The sequence below is a fragment of the Mchenga conophoros genome, linkage group LG4 (assembly GCF_057382185.1).
Source record: "Mchenga conophoros isolate Kocher_MC1m ecotype Shallow Benthic linkage group LG4, M_conophoros_male_GT1.1, whole genome shotgun sequence".
Taxonomy (NCBI): domain Eukaryota; kingdom Metazoa; phylum Chordata; class Actinopteri; order Cichliformes; family Cichlidae; genus Mchenga; species Mchenga conophoros.
Window position 1 is genome coordinate 36,227,189 of NC_140529.1, and position 12,435 is coordinate 36,239,623.

General features: G+C 41.4%; 2 protein-coding genes across 3 annotated transcripts; both read left to right on the top strand.

Moving 5' to 3' along the window:
• The first annotated feature begins 406 nt into the window (after positions 1-406).
• On the top strand, positions 407-1,897 carry pirt (phosphoinositide interacting regulator of transient receptor potential channels). 2 transcript variants are annotated; one of them, XM_085272697.1, is made up of 2 exons: positions 407-901; positions 1,169-1,897. In XM_085272697.1, the coding sequence occupies exon 2, from the start codon at positions 1,183-1,185 to the stop codon at positions 1,588-1,590; it is 408 nt and encodes a 135-aa protein (XP_085128823.1). In that variant the 5' UTR covers positions 407-901; positions 1,169-1,182; the 3' UTR covers positions 1,591-1,897. The 2 variants fall into 2 exon arrangements, with proteins under 2 accessions (XP_085128823.1, XP_085128822.1); XM_085272696.1 differs by having other exon boundaries at positions 407-678.
• A 3,826-nt stretch (positions 1,898-5,723) lies between these two features.
• On the top strand, positions 5,724-10,713 carry tmem238l (transmembrane protein 238 like). The gene has a single exon (XM_085272143.1). It carries the CDS (start codon positions 5,727-5,729, stop codon positions 6,198-6,200), a length of 474 nt encoding a protein of 157 aa, XP_085128269.1. The 5' UTR covers positions 5,724-5,726; the 3' UTR covers positions 6,201-10,713.
• The last annotated feature ends 1,722 nt before the right edge of the window (positions 10,714-12,435 follow it).

Sequence of the window (12,435 nt, forward strand, 5' to 3'; positions counted from 1 at the left end):
CGTGTTCAGATCAATGGCCACATAGTGGCACTTGTCTTTCCAAAAGAGCGCACGAAGCGAAGCAGACACAAATGTAATATCAGGCCGGTTTAATGGAAGCAGCAGCATCAGATTGCAGCGACACCCCTCTGACGCTGTGGTCCCCTACACACCCGAGGTGCGAAATCTCAGAAGCTCAATAAGAAGACGACAAAGGAAAATCCCAAATTTGACCAAATTTCTAAACGATTTCCTTTACTTTCACAGGGTTAATTTTACTACACAGATCTCATGACCAGTGAACAACTTGCAGATAATTGCTCCAGGGTACTTAGAGATCAATACTGTACCAACATAACCGTCCGTATTGGAAAGCTTGCTGCATCAATCTGCCTATAACAGAGAGCCATTTCCTGCCCCTACTCTTCTTTGTATGGAAAGAGTTCAGGCTAGTAAGGCAGATATTTTCCTCTCATTGTCCTGTCCTGGAAAATTTGAGGCTTTTTTTTTCTGAAAAAACAAAAAAAAGGCTGTACTGGAGCTGTTTATTGAAGTTTTTGTGAAATCGTTTTAGAGCCCAATGGAGCCGTGAGTCTGAGTGGTTTGGGGGGAGTCTATGGATATCCTCTGGGGAAAGAAAGCCAAGCACCTCGCTCTGCATGTAATATCAGGACAAACCGCCTGCGATGGTAGAAGATGGTAAGGGGATGGTGGTCACAGGGTTCTCTTGAGTAGGTGGAGATAATGTAGGAGGGTGGGTAGATGTTTGCTAAATCTGTATGGCTGTATTTTACTGGGTTCTCTGGTCAGACGGTGGGCAGAGATTTTGTCGGCTTCTCCTTCAGGATTTGTGATTTTTCACTGTAACTTATTGTCAGTTCTTCAAAAATACAGACTAAGAGACTTGATCCAGAATTCGAAGGTAGGTGTTTGTTGACTTGTTTGCTCCTTTCCTGGGTGTGGACTCGTTTCCAGTGGGCAAAGAAGCTGTTTGTATTTTCTTTAGAATTTCTGATTGCAGCATAAACGTCCTCATTGTACTTTTGTGGATTTGTTGTGACACACAGAGTGTTTTGCTTATTGCAGTATCTTGTAAATGTTCTACAATATCCTTAGTAACGTTCGTGTATAGGAAAAAGACACATCCTCCCTTCCAGATTGATTTTTATTCCACATTGCTTCCATACAGTCAGCCAGGAAGTCATGCCAGGGAGCCCAGAGAACATCCCCCTGGGGGAGTGCACGCTGTCCCAGTCCAGGGACCAGCTCACGCCCCCGAGCCGCACGGAGAGCACAGTGTTCAGCCTGTCCCGCACCGAGTCAGTTTGGACTACGGAGAATTCCCCCAAGAAGTCTGAAGTCTTTTGGTTCCCCATCCACCTCATGTCTACCGGGGGCAGCTTCCTGGCATGTGGCATCATCATCAGCGGCCTTTACTTCGCTGGCCACTGCCGGAAAGTCACCAACATCCTGGGACCAGCCCTGCTGTCCATTGGATTGATGGTTTTTGTGGTGGGCGTGGTCCTGATTCCTATTACCAAAGAGAACAGGAAGCGGTCGAAAATGAAGAAGCCCCTGAGTTATTACAGGCCTCCGGTGTTTAACCTGTGAGGGCTGTGATGTTTTTCAGCACAACTATGTTTGGATGTAATTTCAGGAGAAACGTGGAGAACACTCTGAACTGAGGTTAATATTTTCAGCTCTGTGGAAAATGATTAATAGAAGACTGTTTGACAACAATTATGTTTATCTCTCTGGATTGACGACACTATTGAAGTTTCTAGTGTGCATGATGTAATTTCATTAATAACAGCGGCTGTTGAAAATAGGATGAGAACGCATGGACAGGAATGCGCTGCAGAAAATGCAATTATTTACACCTGCACAAACAATTTAGCAAGAAGATACAAGGCAGTAAAGTGTCCTTATGAATATTTGCAAAGAATAAAATAAAAATTATGCAAAGACTGACCGTGTCAGTCGAAGTCACGACATCTTCTTATTGTCACTTTGTGTTTTACTGTGTCCAGCTGCGTGTGGCTGTGAGTGTTTGTTGAAAGAACCACAAGGAAGGATGCTTTGAATCTAAATGTATTCATCCTTGAATTATGTAAAGAGTGATGATTTGACTGGTGTGACCTGAAAGCACATTTACATAAGATTTCAATATTAGGTAGCAGCCAATTTAAAGTAACCCCTTCACAGCCAGATTCCACTGTAATGTGCATTAAATATTAATTCCTTCTATCCACTGAAAATGCACTCTTTGGGCTAGCAGTGCAGATCATATTTAAAGTAACGATAATCAATATTTGTATATTTGCAAAGAATCGTATGACTGCTACAGAAAGGAATCACTCTTTGTAATGAATGAACAACGATTATCACCAAACTCCACGGTTCCCCTCGGCTCCCAGAAGCATTTTAGCCTCTTTAACTCCTTTGTTTGGTTTACTGTGTTGGTTCACCGACTGAGCTCTCATTTGTGATGACGGCAGGCAGCTTCAGAGGAAAAAGCTCCAAAGACCTGTGTGAACCCTTCCAGCGCAGCATTGTTCACCACAGAGAGTCAGACACAAGCTGAGCGAACACAATAAAGTGTTTTGCAGCCATGAGGCAGGTTTCTAACGAGAGCAAAGCCAGAGGTAATGGAAGAGGAAATATTAGATAGAGACACGTGTGCAAATATCTGGTAACTCACTCAAATTTGTTCAGAATTAAAGTATTTAATTTATATGTATCATTACATTAAATTCTAATGCCTGCTCAGCTTAAATATTTTTATTTAATATAACGACCACAGCAGATGTCAAATAATCAGAAGATGAAAATGTTAGAGAAACTCTGAATATTTAATTAGCAAAGACATTTAAGTTTGCAATCTTTGCTTTATTTAATCAGGATTATTTCTATTTCAATACCGATACTTCTACTCTGTGTGTTGAATTTGAAACAATGCAATATATGTAATTATTGATCCAATGTTTTCATGTGTCAGTCTGCTTGTGAATTAATCTTTGAGCAATTATTTATACATTTTGTCATACAGGTTGCCAGGTAACACACAAGACCAGGAACATATACAACATATGACATCTAAAAATAAATGTTGAACTAAAGAAATACTGATTTACACAAGTTGAAGTTACTGCAGTAGTGATTACTGCACCTTCAGTCATCAACATAAATCAAGTCTAAACGTATAAAATAACAGTGAAGCAGTGAAGTGGTTATTGGTGTGTTGCTACAGGTTTATATTGAGATATATAAGATAAGATAAGATAACCTTTATTAGTCCCACACGTGGGAAATTTGTTTTGTCACAGCAGGAAGTGGACAGTGCAAAAGTTATGACGCAAAAATTAGAATACAATAAGAATAAATACAGTACACAGCTGTACAGAATAGAATAAAATAATATACTATATACAGTAGAATAAAATAGAATAAAAATATACAATAAGATAAAAATAGAATACGAATGCTATATACAACTGAGTAAAAATACAACGATGCCAGAAAGGATTATTGCACTTAGTGTTATTGCATATGTATGGATGTGTGTGCTTGATCAGTTAAAGTCTTTATTATGGAGTCTGACAGCAGTGGGGAGGAAAGACCTGCGAAATCTCTCCGTCCCACACCGTGGGTGCCGCAGTCTCCCACTGAAGGAGCTGCTCAGTGCTGTCACAGTCTGCTGCATGGGGTGGGAGATGTTGTCCATCAGGGATGACAGCTTAGCCGCCGTTCTCCTGTCACTCACCACCTCCACTGGGTCCAGAGGGCATCCTAGAACAGAGCTGGCCCTTCGGATCACCCTGTTCAGTCTCTTCCTGTCCCCAGCAGAGATGCTGCCGCCCCAGCAGACCACACCATAAAAGATAGCAGAAGCCACCACAGAGTCATAGAAGCTCTTCAGGAGTGGGCCCTCCACTCCAAACGACCTGAGTCTCCGCAGCAGGTACAACCTGCTCTGCCCTTTCCTGTAGAGGGCGTCTGAGTTATGAGTCCAGTCCAGTCTGTTGTTCAGATGAACACCAAGGTACCTGTAGCTGTCCACAGCCTCAATGTCCATACCCTGGATGTTCAGTGGTTGCAGTGGAGAATGCTTGTGCCTGCGGAAGTCTACCACCAGCTCCTTGGTTTTACTGGCGTTGATCTGGAGGTAGTTCAGCTGGCACCAGTCCACAAAGTCTTGAGTCAGTCCTCTGTACTCCTTGTCGTCCCCATCAGTGATGAGGCCGACTATTGCAGAGTCATCAGAGAACTTCTGCAGGAAGCACTGGGTGGAATTGTGGGAGAAGTCTGCAGTGTAGATGGTGAAGAGGAACGGAGCCAGAACCGTTCCCTGTGGGGCCCCCGTACTGCAGACGACCCTGTCCGACACACAGCCCTGAGTCCTCACATACTGTGGTCGGTCGGTGAGGTTTATTTATTTATTTATATTTATTATATTTAAGATTTATAGACATTTAGAAATGATCCTCTGATGTAATCAGAGTTTTATTTGCAATAAAAAGATTATTACAATAATTTTTTAATCCAAAGTTCATGGTCTTCACATTTGCCTTGGATATAACAATACAAACCTTTTGGTTTTAGACAACAAAATAGCTTTTTGAATATTTCACCCTTTTATAGAAACAAACGGATTAATTCATGCTGAAAATAATCATTATTCACAGGCCAGTAGGATGCATTCATAATGTCAGAAGCACTGTATATGCAAAGTCTTTTCAATTAGTGCCGTTATAACTTGAACTTTAGTCTTTGAAGCTTGTTAAATTTTTTGATTATATTTTATTATTAATGCTTTTGACCTTTGTGTTGAGGAGTTGTTCATCCTTTATTTTTTAAATATAATGCAGAAGACTCCTGCAAGTTAAGTGCAAAGACTCAAATCAAATGTAATAGTTTAGCTGAAAATCAAAGGTGACAGTGTTTTAATCATTATTTCAGTTATGATGCTTTTACATTTTGATTTTTGTGAAGAAGCGGTTTCAGGTTTTTATTTATTTAGCTGTCATTACTCAGTTACGACCACGTCTGTCAGTGTTCATGTAACTGCAGTGTTTGGGGCGCCACAAGTTCCACTACTCAAGTTCTGATCACAACACTACTTAACTTTAACTTGAATGAAAAAAACACCCGAAGAAGTTCTAATCCAACATCAGCACAACAAATAAATACACCTGCTTCTTCCTGATATTCACAACATACACGATGCATACATCTGTATAATTTGACAGCCAAATGTTATGCTAAGGAGTCTTGTGAGTCCTGCATTATTTGCATTGCCCAGACCAGCCTGCGAGATTCTGGACTCTAACTACAATTTTGAATCCTTTATTAAATATCAATAAATATCAAAAACGAAACCTGCCTGCTGTATCTGCTTCCTCTGTCCCCTCACCACGTGGCAGATGTCTGCTCCACCTGGCTGAGCGCTTCCTCATAAGGGGTCTTTCTAATATTTCACAGCGCGCCTACAGTGAAAAGTTCCCTGAAATGACTGTTGTTGTTGTGAACTGGAGAATTCAGGATGTTTGACTTTTCAGTGTGAAAGTGAAGTGTGCATACGTGTGTGTTTGTTTTGTGTGTACACGGAATGCACCTGCGTGAACACATTGTTTATTTCTACTTTAAGGCGGGGCGTCTCTCTCCACAGGTGCGCAGCCTCGGCTCAGGTATAAAGGATGAAGCAGCTTGCCGTTATACAAGCTTGAAGCGGCTGTGATCTGTCTAGGATGGATGCGATCAAGTGCATCGGAAACTGCTTTCTTATGTTTCTCATCGCCGTCGTGTTTGACGTGCTCGGCGTGATCCTGCTTTTAATCGGGATCTTCGCCAACTTGCGCATCAACGGACTCTTTTATGGCGACTTCTTGATCTACACCGGCTCCCTGATCATTTTCATCAGCCTGGCCTGCTGGCTCATGTGGTACGTGGGCAACGTCCAGGTGGATGACGGCTGTAAGAAGAGGAACAGCATCGTGCAGCTGGCCAGGAAACTATCCGAGAGGTTAACCATGAAGCTGAAGGGAGGGGAGGAAAGCATGAAGTGCGTGGAGGATGAGGAGAGCAGCCATGGGGGATCCTCTCCACACAAAGCCAGCAGGGTGACGTGGGGCAGATCCACCGCCTACTCCAACGAAGGCTACGATACCTCATCGGACATCCCTGACGTGGAGAGCAAAATGGGCAAAAATGACACGACCTGATGTCATGATGAGTACCTCCATGTTAAAATGCGCATCTGGCCGCTTCATTGTGCCTCTTTCTGGAGCCTTCTGTACAGTATGCAGAGAAAGAGGGATGATACTACTGCAAGTTATATTTTCCAGGCTTCTCAGTCAAACCTAGATGGGCATTATGTCTGGACCTGTTCTGTCAAACATGTTTAAATAGGCTGTAAATCACAATGTTAGAAATACTGAGGCACAAGGCCCTTTATACTCTGTTCTTTCTCACTGAGCTTATACTTTGCTTTTCTGGTCTGCAATTTCATATTAATGACTTTGTACATTTCCTGGAAAGAATTCGCAACCATTTGCAGGGAAATAAGAAAGAGAGTTCACTCGAGGCATTCTCAGCGAATCAATTCAAAATGAATTGTGAGTCCTTTTCAGTCGCAGCACAGCGGGGCACTTTAACTTGAAAATGTGTTAAAGCAGAACTTTCTTTGTTCTTTCCAGAAAACTTTTAAAAGGAATGATTAGGAACGGTGGATCTATAGAAGATAAAACACGACCTGTTGTGCTGTAGCTGCTTCAGGCCCCAGAACCTCACTGGCCCCGGACTCTTTAGAGTCTTCCAACTAATAGTTTGCAGTAACTCTTTTTATGAATCACCTATTGTGACCCACTCTCTCCCATTTTGTTGAGGCTTTTATCTATTGGAGCTTATTTTCTGCTTGTGTTGCAAATTTAATATATAAAATTGTGCAATAAAAAGGAAAGAATTGGGGGAAACAGTGAGGACATCAGGGGCCCTGAGCAGACGGACAGCCTTGCAGCTAGAAATACAATTCTGGATGCTCAATGTTTATTTATTTATTTTTGCTTGTATAAAAAAATGAACATTAACATTCATTTTAACAATTGTTACAGATTTAGAGTCTACGAAAATCAGACTTTATATTATTTGTATTTTTTCTGTACCTGATTGTAGATTTAATATAAGCTGGATAAGCAGAGAATGCGCAGATATACCTCTGAGCCACAGCTACAATTACAAGGTGAAAGGACTGATTATTGATAGCCTTCCATTACTTCATTTTTTCCACTTTTCCACTGATAACTAGACACAGTAAAGATAGGTCATGTTTGCTGTTTGCTTTGCTGTCAGTTCAAAACAAACACTGGTCAGACTGGTTTGACTCAGCAGAACGGTGATGGCAAAGCAAAGCCAGACAAGGCATAACTTTACTTTATAGCACTTTCCATACGCAGATATGATATGGATTTGTTTGGGAGAGTACATTTCTGATTGTACGTTTATATTTATAGATATGTTTGGGAGCAGCAGCCTCTGTTTGATCCGGAGGTTCAAGTTCCACTGACGGCACACCTTATGCAAACGCGGCCTCTGCAGGGTTCAGTTGATCAAGCACTGAAATGGCTTCTGACAAACAGAGTCAGTGTGACTGACAGCTCAGCTCGCTTTAATCAGAGCCGCGGCGTTACAGTAAATAAAGCTGAATCCGTCTCCGCTGTGCACACTTCCTCTAACAGTAGAGAGGACAGCGAGTCAAAGCCGGAGACAAAAAGACAAATAGTGGCAGCATGACTGGTCAAACAAGGTACTCAGAGAAGTTTCCATTACGTGCATTTCCTCTTTGCGGCTGCACTTTATAATACGTGTCACTATTGTCGAGCTGCACGAACCGTGAAATATCAAATAGTTGGAAATGCTTTAATGCAGTGTATCCACCCTGCAGAGCTGCTCCCAAGACAAATACAAAAGGTAACTAGAGTATATCTCCAGGGATAAATCTCTAGTCAGTGAGACTGAAGCGACGAGGAGGCTCTGAGCGATCTGATAAAAGATGCGACACCTCGAATCGCTTTGGTTTCATTAGCTGAACAGAAAGATCCGGGGTCCCTGAATAATTACTGCAAGCTTATCACCGTGTAAACACAAGCTCGGTGGCAGCTGATTATGAAATATATGTGCATAAATCTGTCACACTGGTTTGAGACAATGGGTTGAGGTGTCGCAGTAATGACACGTGGAAGGTGCAAAACAAGTCAGCCCTTCAGAGGAATGAAGGCGTGCTGTGGGGTTTTAAAGATCTGTTAATGAGCAAAACCCGTTGTTTTGGTTTTTAGACCAGTTTTTCCACAAAGCTCTGCTATGAAAGAAATGTAGAGGTGTGCTGGATAAAAAAAAGAATGTTCCCCAAGACAGGAAGCACAGACTTTTCAGTCTCATCAGGCCTTCAGACAACGTCCATCTGCCCGTCTCATCCGGCCCGGCTATGGAGCCAAATAAGTGCAGCAGCACATTCCTGGCGCTGGCTTTGATTTTTGACATCGCCGGCCTGATCCTCTTCTTCATCGGGATCTTCGCCCCGTTGAGCTTCTGGGACTTTTTTGTGATATCTGGACCTTTGCTGATCTTCCTGAGTCTGATCTTCTGGATATTCTGGTACATGGGGGACCTGACTGTGTCTGAGGAGGAGCTCAACTTACCCAAACATGACATCCTGTAACTACAGTGTGAGTGAAACTGGACTGAGTCGTGTCTGGGTGAGCTTCTGATCACTTTCCAGCTGATCGCACGAGCAGGTCAAACTGAGCTGACTCTGTGGTTCTCTGGAACTCACTGAGGTTTTGTGCTTTACATCCAAATCCGGCAAAGACCAGGAGCACATCTGACTACTCCCAGGACAGAAAGAAAACTCCACCATTTGTCTTCAGGCTAAAAACAAGTTTCCGGCGCACTGGACAGCAGCGATCCCCACACTTTGATGGAAATATATTTGACAGCACTTTCATGCATTTGAAAACTTGTGCCAAGTTGATGCATTGTGCCTTATTTATGTCACTGTTATATCTGTCTATATATTGTGAGTTTATATTTATATTTCAACCTGACTTTGCACATTCATGTAAGTCTTTGAAACTAGTAACTAAATATGCTCTGGGATGACTGACGTGTGATCTTTGTGTGGTAGCTCCTCAAACTGGCCAAACTGGCACTGTGGGTTTTGGGTTGGGGTTATTTTTAGTTAGATCCACCCAGTCTAAACGCTCTCACACAAAGAAATGTAAGTAGAGAGGTCAGAAACGTGTTCACTCGCGAAACAGCGGCACACCAGCAGCTCATTTAAAGTAGTTTACCTTAAAAAGAAACAAAAATGCGCAACCTGAATGCTGGATTCAGTTTACGCACCGTAACAGTCACTAAAGGGAGTGAAACGAATACTCTTTCTCCGCACCCAATTCTTCCCAGCCTTAATCAGCACTCAAGGCGCCATTAGCTCCCTCAGACATGCGAACTGTTATTAATGTGTCCATTTGGTTTCTGCCCCTGAGAGAGGAAATGGAGAAGAGGCGTAATGGGTCTCTCTCTCTTTGGAAAGAGATGGAAACCCCTCCTGCTCAGCTGCTCCTCTCCCCCCGAGGACACCACCTTCTCTATTATGCTAAAATCCCAAAGTTGCCTACATGGTATATGTTGTTGCAATCTTAATCACAGCCACACGTAACACAATCAATACTTGCACTTCCCATGTGACACGCTGTTTATGAGGGGGTAGAATGAGGCCATGAGACTCAAATTTCAATCCTGGGTGGTTAGCACAATATGGTAAAGCATACACCGCGTCAGAGAAGCGCCTGTGGTTTTAAAGAGCTTTGTCCAATATTTTCTAGCCATTAGTGGACGCCACTCTTCCTGGATTGTAGCGAAAACTGGCCTGACTGTCACTACGGAAAGTATGACGAGCATAAAGATCAGGAAGAATAAATTTGTCTTTCGTTTTTCTGCCGTGGTTTCTGCTAGGCGTCAATGAATCATTTTGAGTCCATAAATCATGAATTGTAACCTAATTTTTGAGAACTATCAATTACTGAAAATCTCTGTTGTGTATTAATGTATTATCAGATAAACATCAGCCCATTAGGAAGCTTTTTTTGATAAGCTGCACTCTTTGAATGTTGTTATTAAAAACAGATGAATGTCTGTGTTGGCGGTAGGCAGATAAATCTTTCTTTTGGCAGGCGATGAAGTGATCATAATGTGTTTATTATTTCTACTTCTCCAGCCTAACAGCTTAAAATGGCTGTTGGCTTCATGATGTCATCGTTTCAGCACCAGGGAAGGTGTATGTCTCCCCCCAGTGGTCAGTAAGGTTTATGTCCCTGGTTGGAATATTGTTGACACTACTGCAGAACGGAAAAGGAAGAAGAAATGAAACCACATGATCTCGTTTTTGGAGAGAAAGTGACCCTGTATTTATTTAGATTCTACTTACAGTTGAGTGCAGTGAACTGGCCAAACTATTCTCTCTATTAAATCTGTGGAAATAATATTTGTGTTTATGAGGTGAAATACAGCCTATAAATAAAACTGTTTGAGTTATTACACTTAAAAGGTGGAAATTTACATTAACTATACTGTAAAATTACAGCTGATTATGTCTTTAATCAATATATAGTTAAATAAAAATAAAAATAGTTTGTGTTTGCGTCATTGCATTTGTACAAAATTATCTCAGTAAAACCATTTTATAAAATTAATTTTACATCTGATTTTACTGTTACGTACACCCTGCTAGCTCTGGGTTGGACCCCATTTTTACTTTACTCTCTGGATTGCTTTGATTCTTCGTGGCATAGATTCAACCACCATCACACTGTTCCTGCAGATTTGACAGCTGCAATCTCTGATGTGAGTCTCCCGTTCCATCGCATCCCTACAGCGCTCTGTTTCATCGAGATCTGGTGAGCATGGAGGCTGTTTGAGTACAGTGAACTCATCGTCATGTTCAAGAAACCAGTTTGACTTAAGCTTTGTGACCTGGTGTGTTGTCCTGCTGGAAGGAGCCATCAGCGTGGTTATGAAGTAAGTAAAGGGGCCCAAGATGTACCATGAAAATACCCCCGATGCATCACAACAACAACCACCTGAACAAATGACACAAGGCAGAATGGACCCATGCTGTCATGCTGTTTACGCCAAATTATGAACTTACTATTTAAATCTCACAGCTGAAATTGAGATTTACATTTTCCAGTACGCTTTTCTGTAAACTTTGGTGGTAACTAGTGATTATTTCAGTTACTGTTGAGCTTCATATCAGCTCAAAGCAGACATTTTCCTCAGACATCTGGCATCAGCAAGGCATTTTTCTCAAAGAACTGCCACTCATTGGATATTTCCACAAACCATTAAATATTCAACAGTTTCTAAACTACTCAGACCAGTCTGTCTGACACCATAAACCATGCCACGCCCTAACAAAGTGGCAGGTGCGTATGTATAACGTGTACACTGGAATAAACCAACAGGTGAGCCTTTATTTATTTTTGAGGTTTATTCAAAACGGTTGCTTTTCTTTGTTTTGGACATTTAAAAACAAGAAGGAATTGACCCTGAGTAACTTTCAGTCAAGGCAAATGCATTACCCTTCCAAGTGTAAAAAAGCATAGTATTTTATGTGGATATCAATCTCCAACCTGTTGGAAATAACCAGTGAGAACCTCTAAAGTATATGTTTTCAACAAACCTCCCGTTCCTGTTTAAATATCTTTATATCTGTCCTGTACATTTTAGAATTTCACCAGAGCCATTTAGATGTTTCCAGAGGTATCGGTGTTTAAAACCAAATTAAAGCCATCCCCGTTTACTCTTTCATTTGTCTAGTTCCTGCATGGTCTAAATGGTCCTTTTTATTTATTTATTTTTATCTTTTTTATGTCTACTTAATCTTTACTATTATTTCATTTTATTTCTACTCCTTTTACCTCTTTTAAGCAAGCGGCAACAAAAAACTGCAGTTCCTCTTTTGGCCACGTGAGGCTGCTATAGCAGTGAGTCAGACCCCTCAGACTTCCATATTAAAATGTTCAGCTTTACAGCACAAATATGTTTACAGAATGATACAAAATACCTGTCCTTTATGGATAGGTTGCTCTTGATCAACACTATAAGGAAGATTATTTTTTATAACTCAAATGTGAATGATGAAGCTAAGCCTTGATGGTATTTTCCATAAATCTGTTACAAGTCACAATGACTACATCAGTTTTTATTTGGCCATTGTGTCTCTAGCAGTTTCTCTCCATGTCCAAACCTGAGTATAATTAAAGTTTTATATTTTTTTGAAATCTTCGTGAAGTTAGCCATCTGGGCACATGTAGCTGGTGCATCGTAATGTAAGGATGTTTGCACAACTGTGGAGTTCGAATGTGCATATGTGTCAGTTTGGGATAATGTGGGATACGGTAA

Coding starts and splice junctions, on each gene's coding strand:
- tmem238l (XM_085272143.1), top strand. CDS start 5,727: ATGGATGCGATCAAGTGCATCGGAAACTGCTTTCTTATGTTTCTCATC.